At 39.3% G+C, this 18,144-nt stretch overlaps 1 protein-coding gene across 2 annotated transcripts in view; it reads left to right on the top strand.

The window, feature by feature from the left end:
• The window catches only part of LOC125277554 (polyribonucleotide nucleotidyltransferase 1, mitochondrial), a 49,424-nt gene extending 36,228 nt beyond the window's left edge, over positions 1 to 13,196 (top strand). The window contains exons 10-28 of one of the 2 annotated variants that reach the window (XM_048206019.1): positions 13 to 64; positions 137 to 194; positions 282 to 378; positions 465 to 567; positions 2,069 to 2,139; positions 2,532 to 2,568; positions 2,643 to 2,709; positions 2,789 to 2,878; positions 2,958 to 3,011; positions 3,138 to 3,247; positions 3,320 to 3,391; positions 11,172 to 11,235; positions 11,312 to 11,395; positions 11,474 to 11,557; positions 12,337 to 12,443; positions 12,534 to 12,586; positions 12,663 to 12,741; positions 12,847 to 12,894; positions 12,983 to 13,196. In XM_048206019.1, the coding sequence (XP_048061976.1) occupies positions 13 to 64; positions 137 to 194; positions 282 to 378; positions 465 to 567; positions 2,069 to 2,139; positions 2,532 to 2,568; positions 2,643 to 2,709; positions 2,789 to 2,878; positions 2,958 to 3,011; positions 3,138 to 3,247; positions 3,320 to 3,391; positions 11,172 to 11,235; positions 11,312 to 11,395; positions 11,474 to 11,557; positions 12,337 to 12,443; positions 12,534 to 12,586; positions 12,663 to 12,741; positions 12,847 to 12,894; positions 12,983 to 13,132 (1,480 nt within the window). In that variant the 3' untranslated portion in view covers positions 13,133 to 13,196. Of the gene's footprint in view, positions 1 to 12; positions 65 to 136; positions 195 to 281; positions 379 to 464; positions 568 to 2,068; positions 2,140 to 2,531; positions 2,569 to 2,642; positions 2,710 to 2,788; positions 2,879 to 2,957; positions 3,012 to 3,137; positions 3,248 to 3,319; positions 3,392 to 11,171; positions 11,236 to 11,311; positions 11,396 to 11,473; positions 11,558 to 12,336; positions 12,444 to 12,530; positions 12,587 to 12,662; positions 12,742 to 12,846; positions 12,895 to 12,982 lie in introns of both variants that reach the window. The other variant, XM_048206017.1, reaches the window with a different exon arrangement.
• Positions 13,197 to 18,144: the final 4,948 nt, after the last annotated feature.

The raw sequence follows: 18,144 nt of genomic DNA, 5'->3' as shown, positions 1-18,144 counted from the left end.
TTTTCTCCTCAGGTTGACGTCTGATAGGATCTACGCTGTGTTTACAGACTTCACACATGACAAGGTGAGAGTCAGCACCACTCCGGCGCATTGTGTCTGATCTCATGTGGTATTAAATGTGTGTGTGTTTCCTTAGACATCCAGAGATGACGCGATTAATAAGATCCGTCTGGAGGCTGAGGAGCAGATCAGAGGTGTGTGACGACGGATGCGCTCATTCATCAGCGTTTCTAAATCGTGTGTTCACACTTTGTAATGCTGGTGCTGTTTGATGTCTGCAGAGAAGTTTCCGCAGGCGGAGACGTTTGAGGTGGTGGAGGCCTTCAGCAGCGTCTCCAGAGAGATCTTCAGGAATCTGGTTCTTCATGAATACAGACGGTAACCTTCATACTCAAGCTCTTCATGTAAGCGCTGATGTTGTGTTGGCGAGTTTTGTAACACGCGTGTGCTGCTTCATGTGACAGGTGTGATGGAAGAGATCTCACATCTCTACGCAACATCTCCTGCGAGGTGGACGTGTTTAAACCACTCCATGGCTCGGCTCTCTTTCAGAGGGGTCAGACACAGGTCAGCACACGGTACATCACACAAACTAGATAACATGCAACAGCACGTGTCACAGCACACGCTCACTAGAGCACACGCTACAACACACACTAGAGCACACGGTACTGTATGCATTACAGCACGTTACAACACGCGGTACATCACTCACTAGAGCACATACTACAGCACACGCTACATCACGGTTTACAGCACATGCTAGATCACACTGTGCAGCACACGCTACAGCACACAGTACATCACTCGCTAGAGCACGTGTTATAGCACGCTACAGCACGTCACAGCACATGGTACTGGACACGCTAGAGCATGTGTTACTGCATGTATTACAGCACACACTACAGCACATTACAGCACATGCTACAGCATGTAACAGCACACGCTACAGTACGTGTTACAGCACACGCTATAGCACACGGTACATCACTCGCTAGAGCACGTGTTATAGCATGTGTTACAGCACGTTTTACAGCACACACTACAGCACGTGTCACAGCACACGCTACAGCATGTGTTACTGCACATATTACAGCACGCTACAGCACGTGTTACAGCACACGCTAGAGCATGTATTACAGCACACACTACAGCACATTACAGCACATGCTACAGCATGTAACAGCACACGCTACAGTACGTGTTACAGCACACGCTATAGCACACGGTACATCACTCGCTAGAGCACGTGTTATAGCATGTGTTACAGCACGTTTTACAGCACACACTACAGCACGTGTCACAGCACACGCTACAGCATGTGTTACTGCACATATTACAGCACGCTACAGCACGTGTTACAGCACACGCTAGAGCATGTGTTACAGCACACGCTACACTACACGGTACATCACTCGCTAGAGCACGTGTTACAGCATGTGTTACAGCACGTTTTACAGCACACACTACAGCACGTGTCACAGCACACGCTACAGCATGTGTTACTGCACATATTACAGCACGCTACAGCACGTGTTACAGCACACACTACAGCACGTGTCACAGCACACGCTACAGCATGTGTTACTGCACATATTACAGCATGCTACAGCACGTGTTACAGCACACGCTAGAGCATGTGTTACAGCACACGCTACACTACACGGTACATCACTCGCTAGAGCACGTGTTACAGCACGTCACAGCACACGCTACAGCACGTGTTACAGCACACGCTACACTACACGGTACATCACTCGCTAGAGCACATGTTACTGCACATATTACAGCACGTTACAGCACACGGTACAGTACACACTAGAGCACCTGATACAGCACACTACAGCACACGCTACAGCACACGCTACAGAACATGCTACGTCTTAGAAGTAGTAATAAAAGAAGTACCATTTTAACTCTATTTTGGCTTTAAGGTATTATGAGAGAATCTTATAGTGTGGTCAGTACCAAATCGTGACATGAGTGTATCGTTACATCTCTATTAAATATTGTAGTGGAGTGATATGGTCAACAGACCTGTGGTTATGGTCAGTGAATGTCTGTGCAGGTGCTGTGCACGGTGACCTTTGACTCTCTGGAGTCCATTATGAAGACTGACGTGATAACCACAGCGCTCAGGTCAGTAACACATGCAAACACATGATTTAAACGTGTTCCACACACCTGAGCTGATCCTGCTCGTTGAGTGAGTCACGTCAAATCAGTCATTTAAATCAGGGCTTTTCAAACTGGAGTCTGGAGAGGTCTACAGATGAACAAAACAAAACAAGTTAAATAAATAGATAAAAAATAAGATTAAAATAAATAAGTAAATAAATACGTTCAAATAAATGAGTGATTAAATATTTAGTTATTAATCTATTAAATAAATGATTAAACATAAAGGAATAAATAAACATGATTAATATAAATACAAAATTATAGTAGATAATAATAAAGAAATAAAGTCTTGAAACAGCTTCACACAGTGAAGGTTGGACCGTTCTGATCGGATGTTTGTTCTCTTCCAGTGGAATCAAAGACAAGAACTTCATGCTGCACTATGAAGTGAGTGAGCGCTTTAGTCTCATGTTTATCTCAGGCTGTGAAGTGCAGCTCATTCACTGAGCGTTTTCTTTCAGTTTCCTCCATATGCCACCAATGAGATCGGGAGGATGGGAGGAATGAACCGCCGAGAGCTCGGTCACGGTGAGTGTGTTTCCAGCGTACGAACCTCAGCTGTTTCTCCTCTAAACCTCAGCTATGTCTGCTGTGTGTGTGACATTAGGAGCGCTGGCAGAGAAAGCTTTGAGACCCGTCATTCCTGCAGACTTTCCCTTCACCATCCGCGTGACATCTGAGGTGCTGGAGTCCAACGGTACGGCACTTCACACACACACGCTGCTCTCAGCCGTCTGTATGAACGTGTCCTGAGTCTGTCTTCTGTGTGTCTGTAGGATCCTCCTCGATGGCGTCGGTGTGTGGCGGAAGTTTAGCACTCATGGATGCAGGTATGATCACATGACAGCAGAGCAGTCTTATGATCGATCCTGTTAGTGCTCTTTAAAGATCTGAACTGATTCTGGATTGTTTTGCTCATGTAATGGACTCATCAGGTGTGTTTCGTGTTTGTTCAGGTGTGCCCGTCTCCTCGGCTGTAGCCGGCGTCGCCATCGGCCTGATCTCTAAAGCCAGTCCTGAGAAGCCATCAGAGATTCAGGACTACAGACTCCTGACTGATATTCTGGTAGGTGCGTCAGCATCTGTTCTCAGAGCGTCAGCTGAGCCGTGTGTTCATCCTGTTTGTTTATGAATGAAGGGAATAGAAGACTACAACGGAGACATGGACTTCAAGATGGCAGGGAGCAGCAAAGGCATCACGGCTCTACAGGTAAACGAATTAAGGAAAGATCCTCACTTTAGAATCCTGTATTATCTGTTTTGTCAGTTTCAGTTAGGAGCTCATTTAAGACAAAAGCTATTATAGAAGAACATTTCTTGAGTGCATTATCTTATCTTAAGAACAGATAGGAAAAGGGTATTACAGAAGCATCCTAACTTGACAAAAACTCCTAAAAACTGTCTTAACTTTAGGATTACTCCACTGGTGTCCCACTTTACCCCACTTTAAACTTATTTAAAAGCCAACAGTAAAAATCACATTACAGTAGCCGTGTCTGAAAGTGGCATTTCATTTATTAATATAATAATATTACAAGATGAAGAACAACTGTTACATTTAATGGTGGAAAGACTTTTGAAGACTCGAGTGATGTGCTGCTCTTTGACCACAAAACACTGAAAAATAATTACAGATGCTCACAAAATATAGTGATAAGTACGGAAGAGGATTAGGGCCAAGCAATAATAAAAAAATAAAACCATCTCGAGATTAAAGTTGTTGAATTTCGAGAAAAAAGTCTAAATAAAATGTTGAATAAACTCGTTAAATTACAATTTAACGTGTTTTTTTCTCGTAATTTAACGAGTTTATTCTCAACATTTTATCTTGACTTTTTTCTCGAAATTTAACAAGTTTTTTCTCGTAATTTAACGAGTTTATTCTCAACATTTTATCTCGACTTTTTTCTCGAAATTTAACGATTTTTTTCTCAAAATTTAACAACTTTAATCTCGAGATGGTTTTATTTTTTTAATATTGCTTGGCCCTAATCCTCTTCCGTAGATAAGCTTTGTCTTTTCTTTCTTTTTTGTTTTTGTTTTTGAACAACAATTTTATTTATCAAATTATCACACGTTTAAACAACATTTAAATTTTTCCATTATAACTGGATAAAAGAAAAGAAAAAGAAATAAAACTAATAATAACAATAATAATAATAATTTAAAAAGACATCAATAACATATTTGTCTATATACTCTGTGTCCATCAATTCCAAAGGAGTCACCATCTAGACTCTCATAGAGCACTTTCCAGATGGACCAAAAGGTATAAAGTTTGTTTTTCAGAAAAAAGGTAATCTTTTCTAAGGCAAGGAATGAGGTCATCCCCTTTATTCATTGAGACACGCCAGGACTTTCTTCTTTTTGCCAAGTACATGCTATTACATGTTTAGCTTCTAGCAAACAAAGAGTTAACAATAATCTTTCATGTTTGGGGATTTTAAAATTCAGAGGGCAGACATGCAGTATACACAGCTTTGGATCAAGAGGAATTCTTTTACCAATGATTAGGCTTATGATATTATTTTAACCCAAAAGCAATTAACTTTAGTGCATTCCCACATGCAGTGGAATAAAGTTCCCTTCTCTTGTTTACATTTAAAACATTTATCAGGAATATTTGGGTTGAAATGATGCAGCTTAACTGGAGTAATATATTGTCTACTCAACCATTTATACTGAAGCAGTCTCAAGTGGGTTTTCATTGTCTGAGTTTGGGCTGTTTGCCATTCTTCCTCAGTTATGTCAGCCTGCAGGTCGGACCGCCATGCTTGAAGTCTATCATGAAATTGATTTGGCAACAAACAGTTTATATAGCACAGAAATCTGACCTCTTCCTTTCAAACAGTTTTGTGTGGTATTCCTCAAAGTAGAAAGAGTAGGCTCAGTCAGACTCAGTCAAAAGTGCTTTTGTGGAATTCCAAACCTTTTCCTAATTTCCTCAAAGGACATAAATCTTCCCTCGTTATAAAGATCACACACCTTGCTAATACCTTGACTTGACCAGAATTTAAAGCCTGGATCAGCTCTACCAGGATGAAAATTTTCATTACCAAAAACTGGTGAGAGTTGTGGTGATTCCCCTAGATCCAAACCAAACTGCTATGGTATTTCTGGTATACGGGTTTTTAGTACACTTATTTAACTTTTTAGCATCTGTTGAATATAAATATAAATTCAAAGAAATTGGAATAGAGTGGGCCTCTATAGATGACAGTTCATTTATTTGCCTTATTTGAAGGATTATTGTTAATCTTTGTTTTCTTGAGATGTGCGCCCTCTGCAGGACAGGAGAAGCTTAGATGTCTGGGTGTGGCCTGCTGGGAGCATATGCTCTTTAGTCCTTGCCTTCTGTTTGTTTGACAGCCAAAGTTGTTTGATTTCATTAAGTAGTTTGGCTACCACTGTGGACAGTGCAGTGAAATCTGCTGAAAACCCACAGTATAAAATTCTCTAAAGATCCTGTTTGCTTGTTTTGTACAAATGTCCATCTGTTGGATGAGTGTCCTCTGTTTAAAAAGAAAATGCACAAAGACAAGATCCAATGCCTAAAGAAAAAAGGAATATGTTTTGGCTGTCTTGTTAAAGGCCACATGAGTAAAGCCTACACAAGACGCAAACATGTACATTTACAATCAAAAACACGTAGGGAAGATAGAAGGTAAAGGAACAGTAACTGAAAAACCACCTCTTGATGCCAATCAGACAATCTCTTCTAACACTTGTGGTCATATTGGGGCAGGTGAAAAGGATGATGATGTACTAGAAACTGTGCCAGTGAAGGTGAAGGCAAATGGGAACAATCCTATGCATCTCTGGACCCGGGCAGCTCTGCCACATTTTGCACCACAGCTCTCATAAATCAACTTGGCCTCTCACTCCAAACCAACATACTATTGTGAACGATAAACCAAGACAAGGCAGTTAGTCATATGATATCTGGTTTGGAAGTGAGTGCATTACATGTGAACACTTTTATTACCCTTCCAGATGTGTATACACTAACTTCCATGCCTGTCAACAAATGCAACATTTCAACACAAAATTAATTATCAAGATGCTCATACCTAAAAAAAAAAAAAAAAAGGTGTCACTTCTCACAATCAATTCAGATATTGGCCTTTTAATTGGCACCAATGCCTCCAAGGTCCTAGAGCCTTGGGAAATTATCAACAGCCGAAATGATGGGCCATACGCAGTGAGGACATTACTTGGATGGGGGGTTAATGCCCCACTAAGTGGAACAGGCAGTGGACATGATGCCGATGCAAGTCGGTTCAAGTCAACCGAATATGACTGGTGAGCCTGCATGATTTAATGATATCACAATATAATGCTGACTTCAGTAAAGGCCAGGCAATTCATGAAAATTGATGAAGATTCTGCTAAAATTGTTAATGGACATTACAGCCTCAAATTACCTTTCAAGAAGAATGATGTTGCATTACCAAACAATCGACAAATGGCTGAGCAGCACCTTGAAGGCCTAAAAAGAAAATTCAAAAGAAACCCTGTATTTCATGAGGAATATGCCAGCTTTCTTTCTGATGTTATTAGCGAAGGGTTTACAGAAATTGTGCCAAAGGAGGAGCTCAAAGGTACAAACGGGAAAGTCTGGTATATACCTAATCATGACATCCAAAGAAAAAGATAAGGGTAGTCTTTGATTGTGGAGCCTCATTCAAGGGTACCTCTCTCAATTCTGAGTTGCTTCAGGGCCCTGATCTTACGAATAGACCCACTGGAGTGTTGATGAGATTTCCTCAGGAACCGGTTGGAATCATGAGTGACATTGAAGCAATGTTTCACCAGGTAAAGGTAGCAGAAGAACATGTTGACTTCTTAAGGTTTCTCTGGTGGCCAGGAGGTGCTGTGAGTCTCACTCCCTTAGAGTATCGCATGACAGTACATATCTTTGGAGCCGTATCCTCACCCAGCTGTGCAAGTTATGCACTTAGAAAAACAGCAGTATTACAGGCCTGAAGTCATTGACACCATCTTATCTCATTTCTATGTGGATGACTGTTTGAAGTCTGTAGCCACCGAGGAGGAAGCAATCTTGCTTATCCAAGACTTGACAGATGTTTGTGAAAGAGGAGGATTTCATCTTTATAGATGGGTAAGCAACAGTCGATTGGTGCTGTCCAGCATTCCAGAACCTGATCGAACTAGGGAAGTAAGAAACCTAGACCTGGATAAAGACAAACTTCCATTAGAGCGAGCACTGGGAGTGTATTGGTGTATGGAAAGTGATAATTTTACAGTCATTGTCACAGTCCAACCACAACCACATATCAGACTGGGAATATTGTCCACCACAAGTTCAATTTATGACCTTCGGGTTTCTTGCTCCTTTTACAGGGGATAACTGCTGTTACATGAACTTTGCAGAATGAATATCGGCTGGGATGATAAGATACCAAAGAGGTTAAATGATAATTGGGTGAAATGGAAAGATGATCTTGGGCAAATAACCAACTTCCAAGCAAGCAGGTGTGTAAAGCCAAAACACTTTGGCACACATACAAAAGCACAACTTTACCACTTTGCTGATGCAAGTGAGCAAGGGTATAGATCTGTGAGTCATCTCAGACTTGTGAATGAACAAAATGCAGTGCATGTTACCTTCCTGATGGGGAAATCCAGAGTTGCCCCTCTGAAAAAGATGACAGTTCCCAGATTGGAGCTATCCACAGCAGTTCTAGCTGCCAGGGTAGACAAGGTAATCAAAGCTGAGCTGCATCTGAACTTGGAACCTTCCTTTTTTTGGACAGATGGTGAATCTGTACTGAAATATATAGCTAATGAACACACAAGATTCCACACCTTCATTGCAAAACGAGTCTCCTTAATAAGAGATGCTACAGAATTGACGCAATGGAAATTTGTAGGCACAAAAACAAACCCTGATGATGAAGTCTCGAGAGGTCCGAATGCAGAAAGGTTCCTGCAAAATAAAAGATGGATTCATGGTCCAGACATCCTTTGGAGAGCAGAATGTGATTGGCCCTCAGTAACGCACACAGAAATCCACTCTCTGTCCGAAGATGATCCAGAGATAAGGAAAAGGCAAACTGTGAATGTAATTGTTAAAGATGAAATCAACCCTACAGACAAATTGGTGTCCTATTTTTCAAGTTGGACTAAGTTTAAAGTCACAGTAGCCTGGTACCTGAGACTAAAAAAAATCTTGAAAGACTTGGCGCTCAAAATAAAGGACCAAATTTCAACAGTCAGTCATTCAAGGCCATTTACACAAAGCGTGGAAAATGAGTTCCAACAAAAAAGTAAGCAGAGCAAAATCCTACTGGGTAAACAGAGCCTAAATGTTTCTGACTTGGAGATGGCAGAGCAGTTTATAATCCAGTACATTCAAGCAAAACATTTTGCTAAAGAGATTTTCAAGGAAACATCAGGAAAGCAAGTCCAATTTACAAGCTTGATCCAATGATGAAAGATGGCATTCTTTGTGTAGGAGGGCGTTTATCAAAAGCTGCTCTTCCAGAAAAGGTAAATCATCCTGCTATTTTGCTCAACCTAACCCACATATCTACATCAATTCTCAGGCAGATACATGAGAAATTGGGGCATGCAGGAAGAAATCTAATGCTCTCTGAACTTCACAGAAGATTTTGGATCATCAATGCCAATTCGTCAGCACGTAAAATTATAACTGATTGCATTGTGTGTAGAAGAAACCGAGCCAAAAATAGGACAACAGAAAATGGCTGATTTATGCTTATGAAAGTTTGGTTGCTGATTTACCCACTTTCAGTAATGTGGGTGTAGATTATTTTGGGCCCATCGAAATTAAAAAGAGATGAATTACAATGAAACGTTATGGAGTAATATTCACCTGTATGACCATAGAGCTGTTCATATTGAAGTTGCTCATTCACTTGACACAGATTCCTGCATCCAGGCCATTAGGCGTTTCAGGCCAAGTAAAACACATAAGATCTGACAATGGAACACATTTTGTGGCTGCAGAAGGGGAACTAAGAGAGGCCCTTGCTGCTCTCAACCAAGATCACATTCAAAAGGCTTTGCGTCATCATGGAATAGAATGGAGTTTTAATTCCCCAGGAGCATCTCATCATGGAGGAGTATGGGAGCGTCTGATCAGGTCCATTAGACAGGTACTTCTCTCTGTCTTAAAACAACAACACTTAACTGAAGAAGGACTGCATACATATGTGAAGTAGAGGCTATTTTAAATAGTCGTCCAATATCTACAGAATCTGATGATCCTCAAGATTTAGAGCCTCTCACTCCAACCAGTCTTTCCACCTGGATTATTTCGCAAGACAGACCTGGATGTAAGATGCCACTGGATGCAAGTCCAATACATAGCGGACATATTTTGGAAACGTTGGACTCATGAATTCTTGCCTCTTATACAAGAACTCAAAAATGGAATAAGACAAGAAAAAACGTTGTAGTTGGTGATGTAGAGTTGGTGGTGGATTCTACTGCTCCTCGTGGCTCTTGTATTCTTGGAAGAATTGAAGAGGTCACGCCTGACAGAAATGGACTTCCATTAACATCCTAGAACAACCCATAACCAAAATATGTCCGTTACACAAAGGTTAAGATCAACTTCCCCTTCATTAGCAAAGATAAGTATTGTTTTTTTTTTTTCTTTTTTGTACATACTGTAGATGCTGTAGATATAGCAATGACTACTTTGATATCTTTAATTATATGTAATTGTTTTTGTAAATATTCCAAATACAATTAGGGGCCAGTTTTAGGAGCCATTTATTTGCCTTATTTGAAGGATAATTGTTAATCTTTGTTTTCTTGAGATGTGCGCCCAAATTTTAATGCCCTTCACTCGCTAACTTCCCTCCGTCTCGTGGACTTGGATGTGCATCATTGCTTACGTTTCACGAGTGCACACTACTGGAGGAACACAAGGTTTAAATGAAACACACTAAGCCCTTGATCACTTAGAATTCAGTATGGAGCTGATTTATTATTTAAACCCCTTTTCTACTTATGAATTTGTTTTATGCACCATTCTATATGCTTATAAGTTGTTGGAGAAAATATATAAAATTCTATAGGTATATGAGCTGTTGGAGAAAAATAAAATTACACAAATGAAACAAAATATCAATAGTATAAACTTTGACTGTGAACATAAGGTAGCTACAAGTATTATGCGATTAATATATTATAGACTCTTATTTGATTGATTCTTAAAATAAAGAATATATCATACACTTCAGTTAAGCTTGATCTGCTGTGATGTCACAATCAAGTTGAATTGTGGGATATAGAGCTGCTTGAAGTGTACATCAGAGTAGACTCACTCCTTCGGTCAAAATCAAGTGGACGAGGGTCTGTCCATATAAACTTCCCTCTACGGAGTGAGAACGCACTTAAAAATGGTGGCAGGGATTCCCCCGAGGGGAAGTGCTTAGGGAAGTTTGCGAGTGCATGTCTAAAACTGGAGTGGAACGCAGCCGTGGTCTTTAGACCTTGCCTTCTGTTTGTCTGACAGCCAAAGTTGTTTGATTTCATTAAGTTTGTATTACCTTTTCTATCAGTTTATTTTCTCAGTTTAATTTTCCTGTAATCAAGCTCATAATAAACAGCAAGAAATGCATGTGCAACTTGGTGGACAATGAATTTTTCGGGCAAAGAAAGCGTCTAACAGTCAGCAGACCCAAGAAGTGACTAACAGGACAATTTAAGAAGAGTCACTACACAGTTGAAAGTACATTACCTAAAATCAGAGCTGCGACATATATGAGTAGATTACTGAACTCAATGGAGTACTTTAAGATTTCCTAACTTCAGATAAGATACGATTTTGTAAGAAAGAGTTGGATTCCTAAATCAAGTTAAGATTTGCTTCTGTAATACGAATGAGAAAAATCTGAAATGAACTTTTTAGATCTCAAGACAGAATGTTTCTGTAATACTCCTCATGCTCCATCATGTCATGTTTGGTGATCGGTCACTGCTGTTTCCCACAGGCTGATATTAAAATCCCAGGACTTCCTCTGAAGATCGTGATGGAGGCCATACAGCAGGCGACAGGTACGCGTCACTCCACGAGCATCATGGGACGCACACAGTGAGTGTTTGACGTGCCGTTTCCTGTGTTTTCTTTCAGTGGCCAAAAGAGAGATTCTAGGCATCATGAATAAGAGCATTTCCAAACCCCGGAGCTCCAGGAAGGAGAACGGTCCGGTCGTGGGTATGAGCAGTTCCTCCTCGTGTTCGGTTTGTATTCCCGCTGTATTTCTCTGATCCTGCTGTGAACTCTCTTCCACAGAGAACGTCAGTGTGCCTTTATCTAGACGAGCTCGGTTTGTCGGACCAGGAGGATTTAATCTGCGCAGACTGCAGGCTCAGACAGGTGAGGATTACATCAGATTCAAGCACTTTTAAAATGCTCATAATTAAATTACAGCTACGTTTTTATTGATTACATTATTCACACAATGGCAGTATATTGTTTATAATTTATTAAAATGCACAAATTGCCATTTCATATTTACAAGTGTTGAGATTTATATATAAAGGCATTATATAAATATGGTTATATTTTCTTTCTCTTTGTATTACATCAATATGGTACAACATTATACTATTCAATCAGTATGATTTAAATGAGTTAGGTCAAAAGCAATCTAAAAAGTAATCCAATTAGGTCAAAAGTAATCTAAAAGTAATCAGATTCAGATTAAAGTAATCCGATTTGGGTTAATGTAATCTAAAAGTAATCTGATTCGGACAAACTTAGTCTAGAAGTAATCGAGTCAAACAAATGTAACCTAAAGTAATCTGATTTGTTCGAAAAATAATGTAAGAGTAAACCGATATGGTTGAAAGTCGTCCGATTCAGACAAATGTGATCTAAAAGTATCTTATTCAGCCTAAAGTAATACGATTCGGATGAATGTAATCAAAGTAATCTGATACAGACAAATGTAATCGAAAAGTAATCCGATACAGACAAATGTAATCAAAAAGTAATCCGATTCAGTTGTAAGTATATTACCTAAAATATGTAATGTAATAGATTATATTGCTTACAACAATTTTCGTCTTGTAATTTGAAATCGATAACAGACTACGATTTGTAAGTAACCTAGCCAGCACCAGCTGATGAAGCTCTGCTCTTACGTCCGTCAGGTGTGACGATCAGTCAGGTGGACGAGGAGACGTTCTCCGTGTTTGCTCCGACACCCAGTGCCATGAACGAAGCCCAGGAGTTCATCCGTGACATCTGTAAAGATGATGTACGTGCGCAGCTGCTTTTCGTCTGACTCTTCTCTCGTGTGTTGTTGTGTGAGACGCTGACGCTGGTCTTCTGTCTGTATCTGTAGCAGGAGCAGCAGCTGGAGTTTGGATCCGTTTACACCGCCACCATCACAGAGATCAGGTAGTGCCGCAGCCTCTCACGGCAGCTCAGTCTCCACAGATTTTATCATTGGCTTGAAGCTGATTTTGTGTTTCAGGGACATTGGCGTGATGGTGAAGCTGTATCCCAACATGAGCGCCGTGCTCCTACACAACTCACAGCTGGACCACAAACGGGTGAGAACACGTCACCCTAATATCATCAGCCCGGCCGTATCTCTCACACATGCGCTGTCTGGGAACGCAGTCATGTTCTGAAGGATTGTTTGTTGTCTTCTCCAGATTAAGCATCCCAGCGCTCTTGGACTGGAGGTCGGCCAGCAGATCCAGGTGCCGTGAGATTTCCCGTGATGAACACAGCTGAATCCTTCGTGAACTCACGGCTGAGCTTCTTCATTAACGTGTTTGGCTCTTTCAGGTGAAGTATTTCGGCCGGGACCCGACGGACGGCAGAATGAGACTCTCTCGTAAGGTGCTTCAGTCTCCGGCGGCGGCGGTGGTGAGGAGTCTGAGCGACAGACACAGCATCTCTATAGGAGCGCCCGGCGAGCAGATCCCAGACTCCTAGAGCTGACTTTTGTACACTGTATATTTTATAATAAACGGTCTTATTGCTTACATTATCCTCACAACACAGCTTGAACTTCTGCATTACTTGTTTGCAAAAGGGCGCAAAACTCTCAAATAAACACGTGAAAGTGTTAACATCTGTCCTGCAGCTGTTTCAAATGAGAAACAGTCCAAATGTTGTACTAATGAAAGAAAGCATCCCACACACACAACGTAGGGATGTTATGTCCGTTAAATGTAGAATACTGTGCACATGTGTCGAATGGAGAGCAACAGAGAGCTCATTTTCTCCAGAAGCATTTTAGAAAATAAATCCTCATGGGAAAGTTTTAAGACATGAAACACAAAGAAAGGATCCAGATTTATATTAGGTGTCTTTACCTACTGTGTTGATGTGGTGGGATACAGGTGAGGTTAGGACAGGTGTGCAACAGTGAAGTACAGAAATTAAAGGATTAGTTCACTTCCAAATTAAAATTTCCTGATTTACTCACCCCCATGTCATCCAAGATGTTCATGTCTTTCTTTCTTCAGTCGAAAAGAAATGAAGGTTTTTGATGAAAACATTCCAGGATTTTTCTCCTTATAGTGGACTTCAATAGCCTCCAAACGGTTGAAGGTCAAAATCACAGTTTCAGTGCAGCTTCAAAGAGCTCTACATGATCCCAGACGAGAAATAAGGGTCTTATCTAGAGAAACCATCAGCCATTTTCGAATTTTTTTTTAAAAATTATATAAGTTTTAACCATAAATGCTCATCTTGAACTAGTTCTCTTCTTCTTCTCTATTAGAATTCCAGCAGTGTAGACACTGTTAAGTGTATTACTGCCCTCCACAGGTCAAAGTTTGTACTAATTGTTATATACTTGCACTAGCATATTGTATATGACAAATTAGTTCAAACTTTGACCTGAGGACCATCTTGGATGACATGGGGGTGAGTAAATTATCAGGAAATTTTAATTTGAAAGTGAACTAATCCTTTAATTACAGCTGTAATTACATGCAGGTATTCATTAAATATAAGTACAATGTAAAAACATGTACACAATAAGTGCACTATCAAATGATTAATTTAAATGGTAGCACTTTAGAGTCCCCCCCATGTACTTGTCCCTTTAAGACAAGTCATTTCACTCGGTGGCCATCTTTGAAACACTTATCAGGCATTCAAGTGCAGCTCCTATATCTCTGAATGGGGAAACATCAAATTTTCCAAAGCTGTTTGCCAAGCTTTCGATTAAATTACATATTTGTAATCACCAATGAAATCTGACAACAGCTGTCTCATAATTTTTTCTAAACGCTCGAATCATGACAAAAAATTGTATTTTTTATGCTGGATTAAGCTAATGCGCATGCGCAGACCTAAAAGCGCGTCTCTTGTGCCTCATTTCGGAGGCGCGGGTCTGACTGTTTCTATAGAAACCGGAGCTTCTAACGGCCGCTGCAGTGACGCGATGACTTTACCAGTCGCCGATTGGCTCTTATTTAGAAGGCAGGACTTATTTCTCCATATCCATTGCACTTTCTGCCATTCATAATAATACGAGTGACGCGTCTTATAGTATACACCTAAACCTAACCTTAACCCACTGCTTACCTTATATTACCAGTCCTTTCCTTACGAACATTAACCGTGGTTTTATTTTAGGAAAACCATGTTTTTGGCGTATTGATTACCATTTGTATAACCACACAAATACCATTGTTAAACTATGTTTTTTTGTAGCAAAACCATGGTTAATTTGTTGTTACCATGGAATACCTACAATAACCATGTTTTTTGGTTTTATTTGTAGTAAAACCATGGTTAATCTTCGTAATTACACTGTAAGTACACACAGGGGTTAAATTGGAAATTATGTTGGCTCTGTGGTTTCAGGCTTTCGAGGAGTGCACATGTGTATGCAAAGCCTACAAAATCTTATCATTTGACAAACTAAAATAAGTCGACAAAGCCCTCTGCTATGAACACTAAAATGCAGATCAAAATCATTCTGCTGGCGGTGTGCAAAGCTACATCTGATGACGACAAAATCTTTCTGTAGGCCTAAAGGAGAGTATATCAATACAAAATACAGGGTTCAACATTAAGCCTTGTCATGTGCTTGTCCTTTGGACAAGTAAATTGGTCACTTGAACGAGCAAAAAAGTTGCTTGTCTGGAAAAACTTGGATTTTTTTGGTGTAAATACAACAGTGTTCCACTAGCTTTTGCATATTTATATCTGCATATTTACCACAAGGGTGTTTTCCTAATCTTATTACATGCTTCATCTTTTATTTCAATTTTTTTTTTACATTTGATCAATAAATTCAGTAAGAAAAATAAAGCAGGACTGTTTTCGAATCAAATTAAATAATTTACACTGAAAAATTACAACTGCATTAAATAATGTTATGATATTCTTTAAATATTCTTGAATATAAAAATAAGAAATGTTGGGAAAATTTAAACATGAAACTGAACCACCAGTAGGTGGCAGCAAGTGACTGTCCTATGCTGTGACCCAATTTGCATACTATCCGTCCTAAATAATATTCGAAAAAAGAATTAGTATTTCCCAAAAAGTAGTATGTTGAAATAAGTATTACAAAGATACCTGTATGGTCCACATTTTCCGGTTAGAATTCGAAGTGCAGATCCGTGCACACTTCTAATGGCTAATATTGCCCATAACACATTGCGCTGTGGACGAGGATTCGATTAGAGCTACAAATACGAATAAAAAGTGTTAAAAAACCACAAACATGACAGATGTGCAAGACCCACGGTTGCAGAGCGGTAAAGATAAAGGGGCTTGAATGATTCATAATCAGTATAACCTGACGAAAAGATATTTATTAAATGTTATCCACATTATGTTTCATCTGCAACAACACTGTGAACTTTTATAACGATGCGTTTGGTCATTAACTTTTAAATGCATCATTATGCAAAGATGAGGAGAGTTCTCCGCATGAAAGACCATTTCTCTCCGAAACGGTAGGAAATTAAATTTAATTGAATGTTGAGGATTTTGAACTGTGACAAGATGATTGACAGGGTAGTTTAAACAGTTACAGGTTGTGTAACTAAGCGACAGAACGTTCGTTAAAGACGCAGTTATGACGAGGTAGTATGTCCCAAAGCTTGCATACTCTCCTGCTACACACTCAAAAGTATGTACTTTTTCTTTACAAAAATAGTACATTCTTTTAGGACGTAGTATAAGTAAGTGAATTGGGACGCAGCATTAGTCATTCATTCAAATGATTCGTTCAAACGGCTGATTCATTCAAGAATGAGGCAGGAGTTTTGGAATGGGCCATTGAATCTTTGACTCAACCGATTCATTCAAAACGCTGAATCATTCACTTACAGTCTATGAATAAAACGCAGTGTCGCTGTGAGAGATGCGCTATGGTTCTGCTGTGATCCTTGTTTGGAACTATTTTCACTGCTGAAATTGAACAAAAACAGTCAGTAATGCATCTAAAATGTAAGTGACTTTATTAACTTGTATTGAATTTACTTAATTAGGCCTAACTTATTAGCTGCGTGAGCCTCAACAGCGCAACCTTGTTACTGTCAGCACATTATACATTATATATTATTGTTATCCATTATCAATCGCCACTTACACTAAATGTAATAGAATTATGCTTGCGTTTTGGTGATTCCCTAGCTATTTTTGTTATTGATGTTTTAGTCAGGACAAGTAAAAGTCTCTTTCTCTTGCCCCTTCAAAAAATTAAGCGTTAATGTCGAGCCCTGATAAGCCTATGTGCCGGGGTTCAGCTCCGGACGGCCCCAACCCAATTTAACCCCTGAGTACACGTAAGTGCAACCTTTTAAATAGTGGTACATCAAAATGAACAAAAACGCGACATCCATGTCGTTTCTTCTCTGAGGTGAATGTTGTGTACGCACTGCAAAAAATGCTTTTTCTTATTTAGTATTTTTGTCTTGTTTCCTGTTTAAATATCTAAACATTCTTAAATCCAGATGCTTTTACTAGATAAAATTACATAAGATATTTTTTTCTTCTGGAAAACAAAAACAAGCAAAATTATCTGTCAACAGGGTAAGAAAAATAATCTTGTTTCTGTTTTTTATTTTTGTAATCAATTTTGATTAAAAGCATAGATTTAAGAATCTTTAGATATTTAGACTGGAAACAAGACAAAAATACTAAATAAAACTCATTTTTTGCAGTAGTTGCTGCGTTCAAATCTGTCATCTGACAAACAGAGTTCTGGTATTGAGATATTTAAGTGAAGAAAGTACACAGATTATTTTTGGGGATTTTAAGGAGTTGCATTTCATGTCGTGTTTATAATAATCTTGATTTCTTACAACTTGTGTGTTTTTCTGGGAGAGTCGTAGTGAACGTGCAAGGTTATTAAATGGACAAGGTTTACTATAACATTAAATTTTGGTTTATTTTTCACCAAACCTTATCGTAAACCCCCATAAACACTAAATACTACGCATATCGCCATCATTCTGTGGTACTATTGAGTCTTTTTTTAAAAGCTTGATGCTATTCAAATGCCATTATATGGACGAGGGCGAGCAGGACATTTTTAAAAATTCTCTTTTTAAGGTCTGAAAAAGATAGAAGGGTAAAAGGCACAACAACACCAGTATGAGTATTTCATTTTGGGTGAACTATCCCTTTAAAACATGATGGATTCTGATTGTCTGTCAGTGTTTATAAGGTTCATCAGCTGGTATAAAGTCTTTATCGTTATAGTTGTGCTGTGGACTGTTCTTTTACATTTTATAGCCTAACTATATCTTTATCGTTATTGTTATAGTTTTCATCGTTCTGAACGGGTCAAATTCCAGAGTGTAAACACTGTGGGAAAAATTGGGAACTCAGAATTGCGCGAAAAAAGTCATACGAGATCAGAATTCTGAGAGGGAAAATCCCTAAATTAACCTTCAAATTCAAATTCAAATGTATTTATAAAGCACTAACAGTTAAATAAAACAACAACATCCTCTTCTGGAGCCAGCAGT

The sequence above is a fragment of the Megalobrama amblycephala genome, linkage group LG10, assembly GCF_018812025.1.
Source record: "Megalobrama amblycephala isolate DHTTF-2021 linkage group LG10, ASM1881202v1, whole genome shotgun sequence".
Classification (NCBI taxonomy): Eukaryota; Metazoa; Chordata; class Actinopteri; order Cypriniformes; family Xenocyprididae; genus Megalobrama; species Megalobrama amblycephala.
This window is presented reverse-complemented; position numbering and strand designations above follow the sequence as displayed.